This window comes from Leuciscus leuciscus (assembly GCF_965113295.1).
Source record: "Leuciscus leuciscus genome assembly, chromosome: 5".
Taxonomy (NCBI): Eukaryota; Metazoa; Chordata; class Actinopteri; order Cypriniformes; family Leuciscidae; genus Leuciscus; species Leuciscus leuciscus.
Genome location: NC_138729.1, coordinates 20365757 through 20389212, shown reverse-complemented (window position 1 = coordinate 20389212; position 23456 = coordinate 20365757). Strand labels below are relative to the sequence as shown.

Below are 23456 nucleotides of genomic sequence, written 5' to 3'. Positions count from 1 at the left end.
TTCATTGTTATCAAGTACACTTTTAAAGTGTACAACAATGATAAAGTGCATTATCTCCTCACAGAACACTGCAGCACATGCACCGTGCAGTCAATGCAATATGAAGATGGCAAGAACAGAGAATGCTTTATTTTCTCAGTCAGTTGCTACAATACACAAAGGAAACTATAGCAGCCCTGAATTTGGATCTGATTTCAGCCTTAAATTTAAAGGCAGGACAAAGCACTTGAAAAAGGTGCACTTCATTATCTGTACACCAGATGGCAGCGTTTCTTACCTTGCATATTGCAGCACATAGAAAATAAAGTCAGCAAAAGCCGGTTTTACAACTGAAAAAAAAGTAAGCGGGGTAAAAAATGAAAAGGGCTGGGGTCACTGCCCTCTTCAGTCTGAGCAGAGAACTGGAGAAGGCAGGGATCAGTTCATGCTGTTATTACCTTACTGGATCGTTTCCAGCTCCTTCTCATAAGCATGGTCTGTGAATGAGACAAAGCATTATAAAGCCACCCCTTGCCCTCTCTAACAGGGTGTTAGAGGTGAACCTGACAGCCAGTCTGAATACAGTTCAGAAGAGTCAAGGGGTCATAAGGAGGCAGCCTGGGGAAGCTATGGTCTGGGGGCAGCCATTAGAAGCTAATAAAACTACTAAATCACATAGAAACTGAGAAAATCAGAAAATGTTGTCGTTCAAAGCTTTGTTAGCTGACCAACACTAAGTCAAGTCATACCCATTATACACATACACACACACAGAGAGAGAGAGAGAGAGAGAGAGAGAGAGAGAGAGAGAGAGAGAGAGAGAGAGAGAGAGAGAGAGAGATCCATAGAGGTTTTATAAGTGGTTGGATCATAATTAATTGTTGAGGTCATCCTGCTTATATTCTGTTTAATATGCACAGTATGACAAAGATCACTGTATCCCACAATATACAATATGCTGATGTTTCACTTCCGGAAACCACAAGTAATATCTTAATACGTTGAGAAAGAAATACTAATAATATTATTTGCTGCCAAAATATCCGAAACAAATTGCTGCCAAAATATTATTACATAAATATATAAAAATAAATATATAATAATCATAGCTGCCAAAACGGACGTTTTTTTTCACACAAAATTGGATTATAAATGAAAAAATCCATATTATTCCTGTGATGATGAACTAGATTCCATAAAATGTCACGTCACAACAAAGTAGCATAATACTGCATGAAGTGTTTATCATTGCATTTTCATCCTGCTTCACATAATACATTTCAAGAAACATAATATATAAACACAGTGTATTATATATGGTACCATATACAGTTCTTTAGTATTCCAAACCATTTTTAGCCACAATCATGTTATGATCAGACTAATCAGGCAGAATAAACATCAGAAGATGGTTGCCTTGAATACTTATTACATGTTTGTTAAATTCACTCAGAGCTTAAGTTACTAATATAAGGTTTCTCTTGGTATAGTTCTACATAAAACACCCTTATTTCCCCAATAAACTCACTGTTAAACATGCTGAGAAATAAGTACTCTTTCATCCAGAGCAACAATTACTATATGCAAAAATAAGATATATGACTGCATTAGGCTCTATGTAAAGACAGGGTGCATTTGTTAGCGAACTAGCTGGCTAATAGGTAACTGGATTCATCTCCTCTCATTGAAATTCGGCCCGCCAATGCCAAGCATATTCTCTAGTCTAGACAATAGATTTATACCCGAAGTTTGCAATAGAAATACCATCCAGGTCAGACATAGGTACATCTAGCCCAGAAAACAAATTTGTAGTCTTCTGTACTGTGGTCAAATGGGTGAAATGCTGTATATTTGCTTAGAAAACCCATTTGAAACCCTTGGCTAAATATACTTTTGTTCACAAGTTTGGGGTCGGTACGATTGTACGAATGTTTTAGAAAGAAGTCTTTTATATGCTCACCAAGGCAGGCTGCATAAATTTGATCAAAAACACAAGTCAAACTATTATTTATAATAGCTGTTTTCTAATTCAATATATTTTAAAATGTAATTTATTCCTGTGATGGCAAAGCTGAATTTTCAGCATCATTACTCCAGTCTTCAGTGTCACATGATCCTTCAGAAATCATTCTAATTTGCTGGTTTGGTGCTGAAGAAACATTTCTTATTATAATCAATGTTGAAAAACAGTTGCATAATATTTTTGTGGAACCATTTTTATTTATTTTTTGCAGGATACTCGAAGAATAGAAAGATTACAGCATTTATCTGAAATAAAAAAAATCTATTTAATGTGTTCTTGCTGAAAAAAACGATTAATTTCTAAAAAAAAAAAAAAAAAGGACCCCAAACCTTTGAACGGTAGTGAAAATCAAAGAGTTTACCTTAGATTTCCATTTTAAAAGATATATACGGTAGCCTATATATTTTTTTAAATTCGATACTGAGCTCCCAAACCTCCTTACCAATACATTTCCATGACTTTCCAAAAACTTACAGGTTTGGATAAGTGTTTATGAAATTCATTTTATAGAGATTACACTTGTAAAGAACAATTCCTAATGTTCTTTGTACTGTAGAGCTGAAGAAGAAATAAGTTCCCTGATATATTCAGGTTTCCCTGACCGTAGGAACCATGTAGACAGAAATATGGAAACGGAATGCATGTATTTTCCTAAAAGTACGAAACAATGGGAATTTTTGGGAATCATCTTAATATCTATTCAGGTTTGATGATGAGTAAATATTGCATGTTCACATCTGATCCAGCAATGTCACATCGCACACCTCCAGCTCATATTCTCAGCCTAAACACATCAGCTAGAAAAACATAGAGATATGAAAATGAAATACTCACAGTTTCCCTGAAGTCTCCTTCTTTTGGGACAAGTTTGACAGTCAGATCCAGTGAACCCAAGTCATGGTTGGGATAGTGGGGATCTTTGAGTTCAATGGTCACATCCAAGTTCCTAAAAGGGCACAGAGAAAACCTACAGTATGAACAACGAATACATTCCATGATTAAAGATTATGTTCTTCATTTCATACAGCATTCATGTGTTTACTATCATTGAGATACCCTTACAGTTATTCATATTTTGAATTTGTTTTTATTTTCCATTTTTATTTTCATTTTACTTGAAATTTTTGTAATTTTATTGTGTTTTTGACATTTTTATTTATTTCAGTTTTAGTTTATTTTAGTACAACAAGTTAAGCTAAATGAAAATGAGAAGTGGCTTGGCACCTGAATTTCAACACGTTTGAGTATTTTTTTTTTTTTTTTTTAATTCTAGTTACTGTTTCTTTTAATTCAAGTTTTTTTTATGGTTTTAGTTTTAGTTAACTATAATAGAGCTTTTTTGCATATGCAAAATCACTAGGTGGCAGCAGTGAATAATTTTAGACTGTGACTTGTGATTGTGTTTCAGATGTGTCAATGTGTCACAAAGCATCCGACGACCTTTGGTGCTCCAGGGACTCTAAATAGAGATATGCAGAGCCCATAAAGTCATCCTGCAGCCCAAAGTCATAGTCAAAGACCTGCAGAGGATAGAAAACACACGACAGTAAGGCATGTCATTTCACACGACAAAGAACAGAAGCAGGAGTTACTGTGACTGTAAGAGTGTGTGTTCAGTTAAAAAGTGTAAATATACAGATTGGCTTCTTTACAATCTCCATTAGTTGCATTGAATCAAACACAATAAATAAGCACTAATGCCTCAGCAGCAAATAAAAAACTCTACATAATCAATTTAATGACTGGAGCGAAGCACTCAAACTGTTATTTATCATTTACCTTCACGTAGAGCGGCTCTCTCAAACTCTCCACCAGCAGACTGACTTTCTCTTCCCATACTGGGTTCAGGTTCTTGTGGATTGTCTTGCTGCGAAAAACCTCCTTCCCTGCGATCTTAAACTTCACATATGGGTCACTGGTGCCTGTCAATACAACAAGAAAAACGCACAATATATTTGACTGTTATTCAAAACAACTGTAGTAAATAAAACCTTTTTTTCTACTACAAAACTAGAACATGGTGTTATAGGCAAACTTGGTTGGAAACACTTTCCAAATACTGCAAGAGAAAGATACATCTTCACTGAGAAAATTAATTGGAATACAATCTTACATCATCTAGCTATAAAACAGTCTCAGACTGAGATGATGCAATAAATTCTTATTGCTGACAACAACAAACACATAATTATGTTCATATGGACACATTTATCATGTTCAATGATGTATGCACAAATGTCTTTTTTGCTGTAAGGCTCTGTCTTTCCCATGGAGTAGTTGTGTTTGCAAATTGGTCTGAGGGAGTAGAGGCAGAAATATTTGGGTCATGTGACCTTAACTGTCAACCCTTATTGGCTCAAGCACTAAAATCAGAGTGGATAAGTGTGTTGTGTGGAGCCAAGGGCAGTCTAAATACAGTGAGTGCAAATTCAAATACACCATTGAATAATAATCAACATGACAGAGCCTCATTATATACCCTGAGAAATAACAGAAGGAACAACTACAGAGCATATAAAAACATTGAATGTGTGTGAATGTGATATTCCACAATGTTAATACATTAAGAGACTTGTCTAAGTTACTTGGTTCCCTAAAATTGCAAAAGCAACATCTTGATATTCGACTCAATTGGTTTGCAACAGTGCAGTTTTCATAAGAGACCACTAGATGTCACTGTGTGTTCAGTGTTAAATGTGCACAGCATCCTCATGTGTCACCTGACCTGCTCTGACTTTGCTGCAGTGGATCAGGATCTACACTTCATTACTCTGAGACATGAAGCATAGCATAATATCAACCAGAGATGTAAAATCACAGCACTTGCCATGCGAATCTGATCAATCAAGAATTTTAGAAATAAATAACTAAAATATATATATATAAATAATGTATTTGTACTGAAAAAAAAAAAGTCATATTGTACGTCAATCAAATTTGTCTATAAAATCTTTAGCCTAATTTTGCTGTAAAAATTTTAAGTAACATTCTGTGTGTCAGGCTTAGTTCCAAGGAAGACGAAGAAGGATTAAGTAGCAACATTCTTTAATAAAGTAAAGCAAAGTAGATCCAAAGGTAATAGCAAACTAAACAGCATGTAGACCCAAACTGAGAGACTTAAAGGAACACTTCGACTTTTTGGGACTTAAGCTTATTCACCGTATCCCCCAGAGTTAGATAAGTCCATACATACCTTTTTCATCTCCGTGCGTGCTTTAAGTCTGTTTGACGCACCCACCGCTAGCCTAGCTTAGCACAAAGACTGTAAATGACTACAGCTAGCATACTAATCCCAATAAGTGACAAAATAACGCCAACATTTTCCTATTTACATGTTGTGATTTGTATAGACACAGTGTGTACAAATAACAAGGTCATATGAGACAGACATTTTTTAAACGTTTAAATACTGGGAACTATTTTCTCAGAAGGCAAAGCACTGCTACCTGGGCGGAGTGATTAGCGCAGCACCCGAGAAGAGCCGTGGTGAGGAGCAGAGAGTTCGCTCAGAGTTGGAGTAATAGAGTCAGCAATTACTAGATAGTAAATGCAAAGTTTACAATCATGGGTGTTCGCTGTATTGTAAAGAGCTGCGACAATAAACAGGGGAGACCAGGTAATACCATGATGTTTCATAGAATTCCAACCAAAAACGCTGACCTGATGAATCAATGGCTACTTGCTCTGGATATAGATCCAAACACACCTGTAAACATCATCAAGGACTATCGTGTTTGCTCAGAACATTTCACTGGGGACGACTATTTTGAAAAAAATGGAATTTGCCACACGGACCATGAAACGTGTGCTGAAGGATACGGCCATCCCATCGATAATAAAGACAGGACAAAGTGGATCACCTGCGGCTGCGGTAAGTGTTCCGTTATGTTTTTAGATGACTAACGTTAGCTTACTGTTACAGTGCCATTAGCTAGATGTAATGTAACCTTAGTGACACTATTACATGTATAGGGTGCTCACTACTATTACAGTTGTTCCCGGGCTCCATGTATCCCCTGTAATATTAGTATTGTGTTGTCACAAACGTGCTCTATCACCCCAGTAACAAATAAGCGGCGCTAAAGGTAACTTTCAGGACTGTAGCCTTCAACTTGCTAATGAATTGGAGGGGGGGATGGGCAGTTTTCATTTTTGATAAACAGTGACCTTGTTTGTGAAATAGTAGGCTACTCCCGTTCTGATTCTCCCCTCGACCTCAGTCTGTTTATCTTGTCTATCAGCTTCCAAAGTTTGTAACTCCTCGTCTGTGTATTCTGGCTCAAAACGATATGGTTCTGGATCTTGGTTTGATACCAAATAAAAATCATGATAAAAATCCTCTGACAATTCCTCAAAGTCAGCCATGATCACGAATCACGTTCGCTACTAGCTAGTTAGTCACGTTGGTTTTGTTGACGGTACGGCGCTTCTCGGGTGCTGCGCTAATCACTCCGCCCAAGTAGCAGTGCTTCGCCTTCTGATAAAATAGTTCCCAGTATTTAAACGTTAAAAAAAAATGTCTGTGTCTCGTATGACCTTGTTATTTGTACACACTGTGTCTATACAAATCACAACATGTAAATAGGAAAATGTTGGCATTATTTTGTCACTTATTGGGATTAGTATGCTAGCTGTAGCCATTTACATCCAGTCTTTGTGCTAAGCTAGGCTAGCGGTGGGTGCGTCAAACAGACTTAAAGCACGCACGGAGATGAAAAAGGTATGTATGGACTTATCTAACTCTGGGGGATACGGTGAATAAGCTAAAGTCCCAAAAAGTCGAAGTCTTCCTTTAAATACACAATGATAATGAACTGAATGCAGACAGCTGCGCTGGTTAAATGAATCCCCATGACAACAGATAGTGGAAACTAGAACAATGGAAACTGAAGATAAACAAACTAAAAGTCCGTGAAAATGGAACTAACTAAACATAACTGTTGCAGAACTCCCTCCTCCGGGAAGGCGCGGCCTTGCGCCGTAAAATGGCTTAGGATGTGGTTCAGGAGGCGGACAAGGGATTGGTCAAGGAAGCTCCAGTGGAAGGAACCAGGGCGGAGCAGACAGCAGCAGGGAAAGTGGAGCCAGATGGAGCCAAAGGGGTGGAGATCCAAAGCGCAGCTGAAGGCTCGAAAGTCTGCGCCGCAGGCAGGGCGATGTCCGACCAAGGTGGAGCCGATGGGACGACTGTCATGGGTGGAGCCAAGGAAGGGAGGAGCCAAGGCGGAGTCAACTACTCGACAGGCTGAGTTGGAGCTACAGGCCCTGGAGGTCTGAGGTGGAACACCTTGGCTGAGCTGGCAAACTAGAAATCCACAGCGGATCCAAACAGGTAAAAACCAATAGAGGAGCAGAGGAACTGAAGGGCACCAGCGAAGGCAGGGCAGAGGGACCGACTAGCCTGGGCAGAGGAGGTGGGAGAGGGAGGCAGGGTGGGTGTATTTTCAATGGCATAACAGTCTCTGAGCTGGTTACGCCCAGTGGCGATGTTGGCTTTGGACTGGATGGAATCAAAGGAAGGAGGCGGTCATCCTCATCCAGCTCTTGTCTATTTCCCACCGGCTCGTAGATAGAAGACGGCACTCAGACTGGGCAGCTACTTTCAGCTCCCGGAAAGATGTGGCCTCACGCTCCGGCACCGTTGTTGGCATTGCCGTTGGCTCAGGATCAGTGGCGGGCATCAGCACGGTCTCCAGCTCTGTGGTGGGCTTGGGCTCTTTTCCTGCAGTGGGCAAGTGCTATGGCTCTGCAGTGGCCATTAACGCTAGCATCAGCTGAGAGTAGGCACACTGCAAACATGGAGGATCGCCTCTCTCCAGGTTCCTTCACTCATGTCAGGTAGGTCAAGGGGGGAATAACAGTTGGCTCCAGTCCAATACAGAGACTTTAGAGTCTCATCGTTAAAGGTGCCCTAGAATGGATTATTTTATTATTTTATAATGTTTCCTAGTGTGCCCTTATAATGTTAGTATGTTTTTTAGATCAAAATTTGTTATAATTTAGAAATAAAAGGCATATTTCCTAGCCTGATTTTATCCTTTGATTTGAACACTCAGTTTGAAGGGGCGTGTCTGCTGTGAGACTTCAGTGTAAACGCCCTCTGCTGTGATTGGCTGACATGCTTGCATATGAAATATCTGGCATTAAATGTAGAGCTATCAGGAAAACTTTTACTATTACAGCTTTTATACGTTTTTACTATTACAGCTATCGGGATTAATAAATCGTGAGAAGTTTTTTAAGTATTTAGATCTATTCCCATCACATAAAAGGTTGCAGTGAGCATTGAGCAGATGACAGTCTGTTGATCGCGTGAATGAAGATCTTATCACTGCAACGCGATTTACTGATGCATAAATAGTGTTGAACGACTTTGAGAGAAAGATTATTTGTCTGAATTTGAACAATTACACATCAGAAATTCACATAACCTACTGGTTCTCCAGAGGCTCGGATGAAGGAGCTAAAAAATATATGTTTGTGTTCATTTGTACATCCAAACACTGAGCAACTGCCATGCTTCGTTCGCTCGTTTGCAAGCCACAATGTCTCTCGAGTAAAAAAACAATATCGCGCTGGATCTAAATAACAGTGTAAATTACCGTTAGTAAAATCACTACTTACCGCTTGCGGGAATATAACGTTAGTTGAAATTGCCCCCTTCGTCAGTATGAGACGCCGAGAGAAGCCTGGCTGCTTGATATTGTTCCAGGTTAGAAAAAAAGTCCGCGGTGAAATGGGCAGAGCAACTAACAACTTCGAATTAAACTGTAGCGGTATCCGATTATATATAGATAGATTATAGATAGATCTGCCATTTTCCCTATGATCCTCCTCCTGCTTGTTTCTTCACCTGCAGAACTTCTGATGATTCGGCTGTGCAGTTTCGCCTGGCACTGAGCATGGGCTGGCATATGCACATTTTTGGAGGCGTACATATTAATGATCCCAACTGTTGCGTCACAGTTGGTGTTATGTGGAGATTCGCCTGTTTTTCAGGGGTGTTTTTCAAAAACGAGATTTAAATAAGAAAGAGAAAACTATGGTGTTTGAGACTCACTGTATGTCATGTCCATGTACTGAACTCTTGTTATTTAACTATGCCAAGATAAATTCAATTTCACATTCTAGGGCACCTTTAAGGTCCGTTTTCACAGCCAGTTGACAGAATCGGGCAGTGTACTCTAAGATAGCAAGGTTCTCTCAAGCAAGATCGATAGACTGGGCTGCGATATCCATTTTACTTATTTTGGTCCAGAATTCTGTCATGCTTAGTTCCAAGGAAGACGAAGAAGGATTAAGTAGCAAGAGTCTTTAACAGTCTTCACAAACGATACTGGAAAATGAAGGAAACCATTGACTTCCATAGTAGGAAAAAAATATACTATGCAAGTCAATGGGACCCAGAAACTGTCTGGTTACTGACATTCTTCTAAATATCTTCCTTTCTGTTCAGCAGAAGAAAGAAATTCATACAGGTTTGAAACAACATGAGGGTGAGTATATGATGACAGAATTTTCATTTTAAAGTGAACTATCCCTTTAAATACAGAATGATAATGAACGGAATGCTGACAGCTGTGCTCCTTAAATGTTTGCCAGCAGCCATATCACCCTGTAGCCCAAGACTGGTTGCCCACTGAAGCTAAGCAGGGCTGAGCCTGGTTAGTACCTGGATGGGAGACCTCCTGGGAAAAACCAGGTTGCTGCTGGAAGAGGTGTTAGTGAGGCCAGCAGGGGGCGCTCACCCTGTGGTCTGTGTGGGTCCTAATGCCCCAGTATAGTGACGGGACACTATACTGCCAAAAAGAGTACTGTCCTTCGGATGAGACGTTAAACCGAGGTCCTGACTCTCTGTGGTCATTAAAAATCCCAGGATGTCCTTCGAAAAAGAGTAGGGGTGTAACCCCGGCATCCTGGCCAAATTTGCCCCTTGGCCCCTGTCCATCATGGCCTCCTAATCATCCCCATATACTGATTGGCTTCATCGCTCTGTCTCCTCTCCACCAATAAGCTGGTGTGTGGTGGGCGTTCTGGCATATTGGCTGCCATCGCATCATCCAAGTGGATGCTGCACATTGGTGGTGGTTGAGGAGATTCCCCCCTTCTATGTAAAGCGCTTTGAGGTCTCAGAAAAAGCGCTATATAAATGTAACAAATTATTATTATTATTAAATGAATCACCATGACAAAAGGTAGTGGCAGGAAACTAGAACAAAGGAAACAGTAAACTGAAGAATGAAGATAAACAAACTAAAAGTCCATGAAATTGAAACTTAACATAACTGTTACACTGTGCACAAAATGCAACAAATAATTGGACAATCACACAGTCTGTTGTGCCAAACCACAGTAAACACATCTTAGATTTAAGTGATCCCTTCAATTTCATTACTCTGGCAAACAACAATGCCGAGAGATAGGTCAATATTATGACTATATAAAGTCTTGGATTTAACGGGAATCAATCAACCTCCTAATGTTTAAATTCAGCTCACGTTCTGCTCTGCAGAAACCTGCGTGTCCCTGTTCAGAGATGCATTATCCAGCAGTAAAAGAGTGAATGTGATGCTGCATCAGTATTTGATAGCAAAAGACCAAATTCAAGTTTTAATAGCTTGCAAATCTCAAGCATATTCAAATTTGGCACCACTGACACATTAGAATATACTGTATGTGAACAAGAATGAGATCTGAAGCAATGGAGACTATCAGTGTATAACGACTATGTTCATCGCATAAAGCTATTGAATGACTTCAGAAGACCAACGTGCATGAGTAATGCATTTTATAATGCTTTCTGTCATTTATGAAACTCGAAAGCTTCTGGGTCACTATTCACTTTTATTGTACAGAAAAGAGCAGTAAAACAAGAACACGGGTAAATGATTGACAATATTTTCATTTTTGAGATAACTATCCCTTTAAAAGTTTGAGTAGCATTTGTCCATGTATCTATGACCATCCACTCATCTGCAAAAACTGCAGACTGGAGTATGTTACACCGTAAAAGTGTTGGTGTGGGCATGCTGATGACAGCTCCATATACGATCACTTAAATTACAGCAGCTCACTGGCAGGGAATCCCCATTCAACACCTCTGCAGTGTGTTTCTCTCAGTGCTGATTTAATGACATTACAGAGGCTTTCCTCAGAGGTTATGATGAGCACTGAGAGAAACACACTGAGACATTTAGTACAATAATCAAACCTGGACAACATGCTGCGCACTCTTCGCTGGCACTGGGTTTTGTTTTGATTTTGTTTGTTTTTTATATATATAGTATTTGATCCCACTTTATATTAGATGCCTTTAGCTACTATACTAACATTTAAATTATAAATTGGTTGCAATGCACTTATTGCATTTTTTTACATTATACTTATATTTAAATATATAAGCAAGTAATTACAGCTGTAATTACACTGTTGACCCTTCCTTTACACCTTAACCTACCCTTAAACCTAACCATCCCACCAAAGCTGTCCCTAACCTTACCCGTTTCCAACCTCAATAGAAGCAAAAGTGTTTTTCAAAACAACATGAACACAATAAGTACGTTGTACCGTAAAAAAAAATCTGATGTAAGTACATAGTAGCCTGGTTTTACAAACAGGTCTTAGATTAAGCCAGGATTAGGCCTTAGTTCAATTAGGATATTTAAGTAGCTTTTATAAACATGCCCAAAAACATTGCTGGGGTGCATCTTGAGATAAAACAATGGCACAGACATATTTTAAGAAAAAACATCTGAAACATGCATTTTAGTCTGGGACTAAGCTTAAGCCTTGTCTGTGAAACCGGGGGATAATGTTTTTTCCATCAAAAACACAAAATGTTTATAAAAACATGAAAACAAAACTCCAGCTAAGCAAACCTCTGGCTGCAAATCTCCACAGCCTTTACATATAAAAACCAATTCACTGACTTTATACCACTGAAATCCATCCCTTCAATTCAGGAGATATACAACACCAACACAAGATGTTATTTTCCTATTCATCCACCCATAACGCCGATCCTAGTGTTCGTTCAGACACTGAGTCATTCATCTAAATAATGCAATAAACTACATTCAAATTCAAGAGGAGTCATTGACTCTAGATAATGACAATGTAAGCAATCTGTTTGTCTCTGAATGTTGATGCCCAGCTGTGAATTATGTTTATGCACCATGAGATGGCTGCAAGAAGTCGGTTTGTCTCCATTTCAAGGTAAAGGAAAAGACCAAAGAAGACCTGGAGGGAATATTTAACTTTGTATACACTTTAAACCATTCAATATATACAATTCACATTACGTAAACACATCACATAGTATGATAAATACACCATAACCACTGAAACCACAAATAAAATCTTAATTACTTTTAAATTATATTATCAGCATATCAATTTAAGTAAATGTTACCCCATAATGTGGTAATGATGTATTTTTGTAAACCAACCCAGAAGTTAGCATCACCCTATAGTCTCAGATGTCACGCCCATGGACTGTTGGCTGAATGTCTGATGCATATAGCACACACAATTGTAAACATTAAGGAGTTTCAAAGTCATCATCTGAATTCTACAAGATTTTCTCGGAGAAGTGTGTGTCCCATCCTTTAACGGCCAAACCCCCTCACGGAAGAAGAAAGTCGCCGTGTTTACAACTGTAACAAGCTAATTATCAGAACAACCTAAACACTGGTCTGTCAAAAGTATGTGAAGTTCATTGTAAAGACTCTTTAAAATACGTCCAAGAGTTTTACACACCGGTTTGTTATTGTAGGGACATCGAATTTTCATTTCCAATCCCCTAAACATGACGCTGAACAAAACTGATGACTGGTTGCTTTATATCCCAGTCAGATGGCCTATTGGGTGGCCCTTGGCCAATGAAAGCTGCCATGGAGTCCAGACCTTCTGCAGTCAGACATGAAGATCTGGCTACGCGGGACTAGCATCACCAGACTAGCATCACCAGTCCCTCCACAAAAACCCAATAGGATTTTTCCATTATGTTTTGGATTATTGCAGAAAATAAGGTCTGTGACTAACAAAAGCTTATGATTCTAATGAATGTGATAATCTTCACAAATGAGCACAACTTTTATTAATTTTAAGTTTATCACTAAACTTACGACAACTCTTTCAGTCTTTGTTTGAAAACATTGAAAGTTCAGGTTAGAATAGTTTCCAAGGCTGCAATTATAAACACAACGAGGCTATGAAAGTGGACTAGTGAATAGATGAGTTTTCCTGTTCGGCTGACGTTTAATGTCATTACAAGACAAGTAAAAGCTTTTTTTTTTAATCACAAGAAGGCATTACTGATGTATTTTATACTGTAGAATAAAACGTGAAAATATCTTGAGCTTGTGTTCACCACAGAGCTTCTTTCAAGCATTTAACCAAAAACCCATACAAAAAAAGCCATTGACTTCAGGACTATGGAACAGGAAATGCTAAAATGATAAAATGATAACTATTTTCCGGGTTTTGGTCTACAAAAATACATCATCCCTGCACCACTCTGTTGTCCATAACAATATTTGAAGATTAACATTAACTAAGATGAATAAATACAGCAGAAGTATTCTTAATGGTAACCAATGTTAACTGATGTAAACAAATGAAACCTTATTGCACAGAATATTGCAGAAAAAAAAAAGAAAAAAGAGAGAGAGAGCAATGCATCCTTGTCTGCAGCACTGAACAACCTATCGGAAAGTTCTGTGGTGGAAAAAAAAATGCTTGGGGGGAAAAATGCTGACACATTAACTGCGGGTCTGATGTATGCCACATCTCTGCCTTTGACATCACCTAAACCACAGCATTCAGCATTATGGGCACTGAAAGATATTTGTCATTAATCTGAATAAAATGTGCAAAATTTCTGATAAAGAACGATTTCTCATCCACCACAACTGAATATGCACAGAATAGGGGAATTTCCCAGAGTACATTCCCCATCACATTCATCAAACTGCCCATCACAACACATGAGTGAGCACCAAAAGATCCGTTCACAGGAGGATCAATAGATGGCTGCACTGTGTGTGACTGCAGGGTCATAGTGTGCTGAGTGGTAAGCGATTTCTTCTCTGCCCTTACATCAATATATTAACACCTGCACATTTGCTCTCTAACTGCATTTTTTATGGACCTATACAAGTTGTGCCACTGTGAATCTAAAAGCCCAGCTAGCTTGAAATTTAAACCATTATCTTGGCCGGAAACCAAAAAAAAAAAAAAAAAAATATATATATAGTAATAATACGTAATTGTATTTTTGTTTGCTTTGAGTTCATAAGCAGCTAAGATAATTTCTTGACCTCAACCCTGCTCTAAAATATAGCTTAAACCAACCTAAGGCTGCCTTTGTTGGTTTAAGCTGTTTTCCCCCATAAGGATTCTCCCTGTTTCCTTCACTGTATTTTCAATAAAAATGGAACAACTCAAATCTTTTTTATATATTTCTCTTCTCATAAAACATGTATTCAGTGGCTTCATTCGGTGCTTTGTGAAGAGATTTGGTTCAATTAAGTTATATTACACTGGTCTACAGCCAAAATGCTTCTAAAATAAATGTAGTCAAACTTTAATTCAGGGTCACTGAGAATGAAAATTATGCTTAAAATTGTTGATTGGCTCTAGTTTTCAAGATATACTATACGCTGATTTCACGCAGCCGCCATTTTGAAATCGAAAGTGAGGCTCCGGTGGGAAGAACCCCGGAAGTAAAGATAAACAACAATGCCTTGGATTACCAACCTGAAGCTGCTGCCGCGATTTACACTATTGGATGTTAATATTCAATATAGGATATGTATATAGTTCATTCCTTCTTCTGTTTTTACATTCTGAATTATATATAAAAAAATATTTTATTTATAAATTAATTTCACTGTTTATAGTCTAAAGTATGAAAGAAATGTATGTACATTTTTAGAATTGACACAACATCATTAAACACAACAATACGCCATCGCATTCACGACTCTCCTGTGATTAAAGGCGACACTTCCGGTTTTCTTCCCACCGGAGCCTCGCTTTCGATTTCAAAATAACGGCTGCGTGAAATCAGCGTATTGGTCAGTATATACAACCTTGACTTGGAATGGCAGAGGATAAGTGACTAATAAAGGCAAGGGATCTTAAGTAAAACCAGAAAGGATGATGAAGAAGAAGAAGATGAATAAAGGTTTATAAAGTTACAACACTTTTGCTGTTTTTTAAAGTGTTACATAAACAGGACAGGTGCCATCTACACAATATACATAGACGTAAAAGGTAAAAACTTAAATATCTTGGAGACAGTAGCCAATCAGTTGTTTGAATTGTCATATTTGAATTCAGTATATCAAAATACATAATAAATAGCACATTTTATCTCTGAAGCAGACAACCTCTAAAAAATTGTAGATCAGCGTTATCATAAATATATAAACAAGCCATTTATATAATAAATAAATAAATTATTAGTGATGAGTCATTAAGTGTTCTATGACTGACAGATTTTTGTTACAACGCCGATGTGAATACTGTGATAAGAGGAAAACAGATTCACAGAATTAAGCTCAAAGAATTACACAGACAATAAGAAATAAATGTTCTTATTGTTGTTGTCATTATTTATAAACTTATACAAAATGCATAATGTGTTTGCAGTTGTAATTGTGACTGCTGTTTACAGTCTGACTATCAGTGCAGTTTCCTGCAGCTTTGAGATTTACTGTATAAGACAACACTGATGTTCCTGCTTTACTGTGGTCGTCAGATACTTGTAAGCGCTGTTGTGTGTGCAAAACCTAAACCCTGAATGACAGCAGACTTCCCCTTCGGAGGTCAACACACTATAAAAAGCAATTCAACACATTTCACTGTGGTGGCACTATGTATCTCTCAGCATCAAACACAAACTGCAACAAGACAATGTTTAGAAATGGTGTGAATGTACAGAGACCATAGCAACATCTGATTTAAGCAGCCACAGTCATCACACCTCTCGATTTCTGGACAAGCTTTACTCAGAGACGAAAGACAAAGCTGATCTGGGTCTGGTAAACTGTCTGTTCTGGATCCTGTTAAAATGTCTAATGATGATTTAGACCTAATTGTTATTTACAATTTATTCTATATGTGAGTGTGCATGAGGTCACAAGATCAGTTCTGTGGGTGTTTGTTCATGTGTCTTTCTTAGTGCGCTAGTCAAACATCCAGATCAGCTGAAATTGCTCTGTAAGCTCCTAGTAAATGGAGGAAACTGATACATAATAATGTAATTAATTTGGTTAAAATGTTTAATCTATTCAGAACCTCAACTTTTTCATCAGTTGGATTGATGGGTCACATTAGTCTGGCAAGCATGTGATAAGTTTTGACTAAAATTCACACACTTCGTAATATTGGCAATGAGACCATGGTGTTCAATCATTAATTGTGCAGCCATCTAACACTCTCAGTCACACAAATAACACAAATAAGCATCAGAGTGGAACTGCCTTTGCCAGCAATGACGACACTGACAAACTGGTACTGAAGCCTGGCAACCACTTCAGTTGAGCTGTGCTTTTCTACAATAGATCAAAAGACAATTATCATGTCAGTTTTAGTGGCCAATAAACTGTGGCCATTTCAATAACAGCATTTCATGAAAAAAGCTACTAAGCAGTAGCTAGTACTCTAGATGTGTAATTTATGACACGTAGCCACCAAGGGGCAGTGTAACGTTGATAAATGTATTCTCTCCCTCTCTCTCCCTCCACTATCTTGTTCTTTTGGCACACAATTATGTTAACCGGATGGGGGTATTCCCAGAAAGCAAGTTATGCAACATGCCTAGAAATGTTTACAAATGAGTAAAAGTAAAACTTCAACTTTCTGGTCCAAAATCTGAGGTAATTTTCAGACTAGACAGCAACATATATTTTCTTTTTTTCTTTCTTTTTTTGTAATGGGACATTTTCTATTATGATGTATTTCTATAATAAAAATACATTTGTGACATCATACCTTGCAACAAATCTGGAAGAAAAATGGCTTAACATAAAAGACATCCTCCACAAGACCATGCCCAGGAGGAGGCCATGCCTCTAGTGGAGTGAGCTCTGATCAATTGGCGATATATGCACGGCGGCTGGCTGGTCCTCGCCGTCTACCTTCGCCAGATTTTATAACTTAGAAGTCCCTGCACTGCAGGCACACATCCTTTCCGTATGATTGAGCTGGCCTCTGTAGGAGCCAGGCCATCATTACTAGGGTCTTGCCCTATCAAGGCGTCATGTCAGATTTAGACCCTTACTTGGACCCTTGTTCAAGCATCCCAACTTGGGTCATAGAACATGTCGTTATGCTTAACATAGCACTGCATGATTGGATTGGTTCCCCATAGCATATAGCTGCAATACAACTGACCGTTCGAAAGGGAACCAAGGTTATGTCAGTAACTGAGTCATTTTCCTGTGTTACTGATGAGTTAAGTTAAAATTTGAGGTGAGGATACAATATCCTGCAGTAATTTCCTCTCATGAGCTCATAGTCCAGACACTGATGAAATCTTGATGGAAGTCATTTGATTGCACACAAAATCCATCCTGTTCATTAGGATCCACAGATGGAATACTTTGTGTAAAATGTAAAGCATGGTGTGAATGTGGGTCTGAAGTCTTTCAGTCTTAAATACACCCACATACCTACTGTGTCCCCCCAGCATCAGTGTGTGTCTACGTTTTCTTAGTGCATATTAAAAACACTCACCAGCAGCCAGTAAACTCTGATATATCAACAGAGCTAATGTGGGCTGTTCTGACAGAGGTCACATCTCAATACATTCTGCCAACCTGCCAATCTTACTCCTAAAACACATGACTCAGAGTGAGACGCTCAGAAAGACCACAGAATGAATGATCAATGACTACATAAAGCAATCACATCCTATGGTGTGTTCAAGTCATCCCATAAAGATCGTATTTACGAGTTGAGTATTTGGCACACCACCAAAATGCTTGAGATTTTCTTTAAGAGATCTTTACGAGTTGGGGGCGTGTCAGTAAGAAACCACAATACTTAATGGTATTTAGCAGTGATATTGTCAAGCTTTTCTATTTGCAGTGAAGTTAGATAATTGCTTGCACAGAATATGATGGCATTATAATATAACAATATGTAACGATAACGTTTTGCAGTGGCTTCATAAATTAATTAAAAACATAAAAAAGCAAATCAAAGCCACCTGATGCAAGTTTCTTTGTTCTTTATTTTCTAGAACTAGAAGAACCTTGCTGTATTTAACCACCCTCTTACTCTGACGAAAGTGACTTGAACGCACCTGCCATCGTAAACATGACTTCCCACATCGTAAATACCAACTTCCCTGGAGGACTTGAACGCACCACTAGACACCACATAGCAAAATGAAAATATATAGGAAAACACCACCAGCATCTTCTTCAGAAAATGTAAAAAAAAAAAAAAATACTACAACAACAACAAAAAACAAACTAGTTTTACTCCTTAAAGGCTTAAAAAAGCATAAAAATAAATGCCTGTATGCTGTAGATGGAGTGAGACAAACAACAGGAGAGACATTGCCTTTCTACATACACAACAATCAAAGGCTGTATTATCTAATTAGAAAAGGCCTCTCCACCACATATTAATAATTACCCTCCCAAAAATCACAGCGGGCCAAGAGAGTTTAAAAAAAGGTCATTGAATAATGCACACAGAGTCATAATTAAGCTAAATTATTCAATGCGATTTCCCAGAGCTCTGACTGATTGCTGTCATTGGCAGGAAATTTGGAAATTGCACTCAGGCACTGAGACAGCTCCATCTCCTTCAGCAGACCTACTTATCCCCGGCCCTCTGGGGCCCTGTGATGGCACAGACTTTCAGCCCTGTCACTCACTACACCCATTCTGTACTTTTTAAGTGTTACCCTCCATGTGGAGAAAAAGAAAAACACTGATAACAGGTTACAGAAATAAAGCGAGCCGCACTACACTGATCAGCCACAACATTAAAACCACCTGCTGGCTAATATCATGTAGGTCCCCCTTGTGCTGTCAAAACAGCTCTGATCTGTCAAGGCATGGACTCCACAAGACCTCTAAACATGTCCTTTGGGATCTGGCAGCACCAAGACATTAGCAGAAGATCTTTTAAGTCCTGCAAGTTGCGAGGTGGAGCTGCCATGACCAGATTTGTTGGTCAAGCACATCCCATAGATGCTCAATCAGATTGACATCTGGGGAATTTGGAGGCCAGGGAACACCTTGAACTCTTTCATGTTCCTCAAACCATTCCTGACCAATGTGTGCAGTGTGGCAGGGTGCATTATCTTGCTGTAAGAGGCCACTGCCATCAAGGAACACCACTTGCATGAAGGCAAGGCAAGGCAAGGCAAGGCAAGTTTATTTATATAGCACATTTCATACACAATGGCAATTCAAAGTGCTTTACATAGAAGAAATTAAAATAATAAAAAGAAATAAGAATAATTAAAACAGTTTAGAAAAATTAAATAAAATACAGTACAGTACAAACAGTCAGACGAACAGCGGCACAGTGCTCATTCAGTAAATGCATAGCTAAACAGAAGTGTTTTGAGTCTGGATTTGAATGTGACCACTGTAGGAGCACATCTGATCTCTTCTGGGAGCTGGTTCCAGCTGCGGCTGGCATAATAGCTAAAAGCCGACTCGTCGAGTGATCTGTTGGGTTTATATTCAGTGAGAATATCTGCAATGTATTGAGGTCCTAGGCCATTGAGTGATTGATATACCAGTAATAATACTTAAATCAATCCTAAATCTAACTGGGAGCCAGTGTAAAGACCTGAGGACTGGTGTGATATGTTCATATTTTCTGGTTCTGCTCAGAATCCTGGCGGCAGTGTTCTGTATGAGCTGCAACTGTCTTCTGGTCTTTTTTGGAAAGCCAGTGAGGAGTCCATTACAATAATCCACCCTGCTGGTGATGAAAGCATGCACAAGTTTCTCTAAGTCTTGTCTGGAAACAAAGCATCTAATTCTTGCAATATTATTCAGATGAAAGTATGCTGATTTAGTTATTGCTTTGACATGACTACTGAAACTAAGGTCTGACTCTAGTGTCACACCAAGATTCCTGACTTGATGTTTAGTTGTTTGACCCCTATAGAGTGAAGGTATGCGTTCACCTTGAGAAAGTTTTGGCACATCCAACGGTTGACTTCATTAATGCATTTGCACAGAGAGTCAATGGGGCTGTAATCGTTAGGCGATAGGGCTAAGTAGATCTGTGTGTCGTCTGCATAGCTGTGGTAAGCAATTTGGTTATTTCTCATTATTTGGCTCATTGGGAGCATATACAGGTTGAACAGGAGTGGCGCAAGAATCGAGCCTTGAGGGACTCCGCATGTCATGGATGTCCACTCAGACTTATGGTCTCCTATACTCACATAATAACCTCTCCCATCTAAGTATGACCTGTACCATTTTAGGACTATCCCAGAAAGCCCCACCCAGTTTTCCAACCTGTCAAGAAGTATGTTGTCATCGACAGTGTCAAATGCAGCACTGAGGTCGAGTAGTACCAGCACTGATAATTTGCCTGAATCAGTATTTAAGCGAATATCGTTTATTATCTTTATGAGCGCTGTCTCTGTGCTGTGGTGTGGTCGGAAACCAGATTGAAAATTGTCAAAGGATCCATTCGAGCTTAAGAATTTGTTCAGCTGATTGAAGACAACTTTTTCAATGATCTTGCCTATGAAAGGAAGATTTGAGATCGGTCTATAGTTGCTTAATATGGTCTTATCCAGATTGCTCTTTTTCAGTAGGGGCTTGACAACTGCAGTTTTCAGGGAGTTTGGAAAACTCACAGAGAGAAGTGAGGCATTTACCACTTCTAGAAGATCTGCTTCTAAACTGTTTAACACACTTTTGAAAAAAGATGTGGGAAGTGTGTCAAGAGCGCAGGTTGATGTTTTAAGGTGCTGTTCGGTGTCTTCCAAAATGTTGCCATCAATTTCTTTGAAATCAGACATAGTAACTACTTTCTCAGGTGGTCTGATCTGTCTGACCCCAGCGCAACTCAAGGATGTGCTGATCACCTTTCTGATATTATTGATTTTCTCAGAGAAGAAAGAAGCAAACTCACTGCACTTGTTGTCTGAGAGCATTTCACTGGGAATCTGGCTTGGGGGGTTTGTCAGTCTCTCTACAGTAGCAAAAAGAGTGCGTGTGTTGTTTAAATTGCAGTTTATAATATTTGAGAAGAAAGTCTGTCTAGCTTTGCCTAGTTCCATATTGAAAGCATGAAGGCTGTCTTTGTAGATGTTATAATGGACTACAAGTTTTGTCTTCCGCCACATGCGCTCTGCTTTTCTGCATTGTCTTTTCATAATTTGCACTGCTGTTGAGTTTCTCCAAGGTTCTTTTTGTCTGCCACTCTTCTTCCTGACTTTCATAGGAGCAATATCATCAATTACACTTTTAACTTTTGAGTTAAAAGAATCAAGGAGAAAATCAACAGAGTCTGCAGATATGCTTGGTGTTAAGGATATAGCCTTCATAAATAGTACACTAGTGTTCTCATTTAAGCATCTCTTCTTGACAGACACAGATCTAGCTTCAGTGGCAGGAGAGATCAATATATCAAAGAAAATACAGAAATGATCAGACAGTGCTATATCCTTAATAACAATCGATGAAATGTTTAGACCCTTACTGATAAGTAAATCTAGAGTGTGTCCACGATTGTGTGTGGGTCCATGTACATGCTAAGTCAGATCAAAAGTTTTTAAAACAGTTTTGATTTCTTTTGCCATATTGGTTTCTGCATTATCTATATAAATGTTAAAATCTCCAGCAATGGCAAAACAGTCAAACTCTGAGGAAACTGTTGATAACAGTTCTATAAAGTCCTCAGCAAAGGCTGGAGAGTATTTTAAGGGCCTGTAAATAATGATAAGTAAAATGCGTGGAGCACCTTTTAACACAATACCCAGATATTCGAAAGACGGGTAATTCCCAAATGATATTTGCTTACATTGATAGATATCTTTAGAAAGATGTGAAGGGGTGTACATGGTCTGCAACAATCTTTAGGTAGGTGGCACGTGTCAAAGTAACATCCACATGAATGCCAGGAGCCAAGGGTTCCCAGTAGAACATTGCCCAGAGCATATAACACTGTGATGCACTGTGTGTTCTGACATCTTTCTATCCTGGGCAGCATTAAGTTTTTCTGCACATGTCTATAACTTTTTAGTTACCCTGAAGAACTTGATTAGCTTGTTCAGGTGTGTTTGATTAGGTTTTGAGCAATGTAATACATCTTTGAGGGTACGTTTACACGACAAAGATATGCTTAAAACGGAGAAGTTTTTCCTTTGAGTTTTCCACGTAGAGATGACTCCATTGTCAAAATGATCCCCATTCTCACGGATCCGCGAAAACGAATAAAAACCGCGTATTCTGCTGCCAGGCCATTAGATGGCGAAGAAACACGATAGACTGAACTAAAGAGTATAGAAGCCCAAGAGGCGAAACTCTGTTGTGTTATGGGTAACAGTCTGTAGATGGTGCTGCGGAGGCGCGTCCGCCATTATGGACTGACAGCTGCTGAAATCGTTAGCGGTAATTCATGGGTTTCATCCGGTCCCTTTCCACAGGTGTATAAAATCAAGCACCTAGATTATGAATGCAGACTGCATTGTGCTTGATTAATACACCTGTGGAAAGGGACCGGATGAAATCCATGAATAGATGGTGGTGTCACATGCCTGTCCTGTCTTGTGCTGCACATGGGTGTTTTGTTATTTTGGGCCATGTGCTCGTGTTATTGTCTGATCCCTCCCCCTTGTTATCTGATTATTGTTTGAGTTCATCCACCTGTTCTCTCCTGATTAGTTTCCCTTTATTAGTTCCCTCTTGTTTGCAGTCTGTGTCGGTACGTTGTCTTTTGTTTCCTGTTCCCTGAGATCTTCCAGAGTGTTCATAGTCTGTTATTGGTTTTGTATTTACTTAGTTCTGTTTTCCCCCTCGTCGGTTTTGTTTTGTGTTTTTATTAATAAATACTTATTTCTCCAGCTTTTGAGTCCTCACACCTTTTGTTTGTAGTCTGCCGTGACAGAACGTACCGACCATTATGAGGACTCAGCGGAGAAGAGAGGCGCAACCTGTCTCCTGTCCGCAATGGGAGCGGATTCTCCGGTTTCAGGAGTTGGCCTCCCTCCGTCAGCAGGGGATGGAGGTGAGGGAGTTTGGTCAGAGGTTCCGTCGCGCTGCTGAAGGGCTAAACCTGGGCGAGGAGGCTTGCAGGGATCTGTTTAATTATGCGCTGGATGAACCGATGGACTGGCTGATCTGTAGAGCTTTTGATCATGTCAGTTTTGAGGCGATGGTGGAGGGTTTCATTCACCATCGGGAGAGGATCGCCAGGGGAGTGGTCTCTGTTCCGGTGATCCCAGTTCCGGTGG

The 23456-nt window shown here is 39.1% G+C and overlaps 1 protein-coding gene and 1 long non-coding RNA gene across 8 annotated transcripts in view; one reads left to right on the top strand and one right to left on the bottom strand.

Annotated features, from left to right (window-relative positions):
* Positions 1 to 23456, bottom strand: part of mctp1a (multiple C2 domains, transmembrane 1a) — a 201090-nt gene that overhangs the window by 85610 nt on the left and 92024 nt on the right. For 5 of the 7 annotated variants that reach the window (XM_082170002.1, XM_082170004.1, XM_082170005.1 and 2 more), the window contains exons 3-6: positions 3782 to 3924; positions 3443 to 3522; positions 2837 to 2948; positions 438 to 476 (exon numbers count right to left, since the gene is read on the bottom strand). In XM_082170002.1, the coding sequence (XP_082026128.1) occupies positions 438 to 476; positions 2837 to 2948; positions 3443 to 3522; positions 3782 to 3924 (374 nt within the window). The remainder of the gene's footprint in view (positions 1 to 437; positions 477 to 2836; positions 2949 to 3442; positions 3523 to 3781; positions 3925 to 23456) is intronic. The other 2 variants (XM_082170003.1, XM_082170008.1) reach the window with 1 other exon arrangement.
* LOC309499039 overlaps positions 1 to 23456 on the top strand; it is a 90895-nt gene that overhangs the window by 10223 nt on the left and 57216 nt on the right. The window lies entirely within an intron of this gene.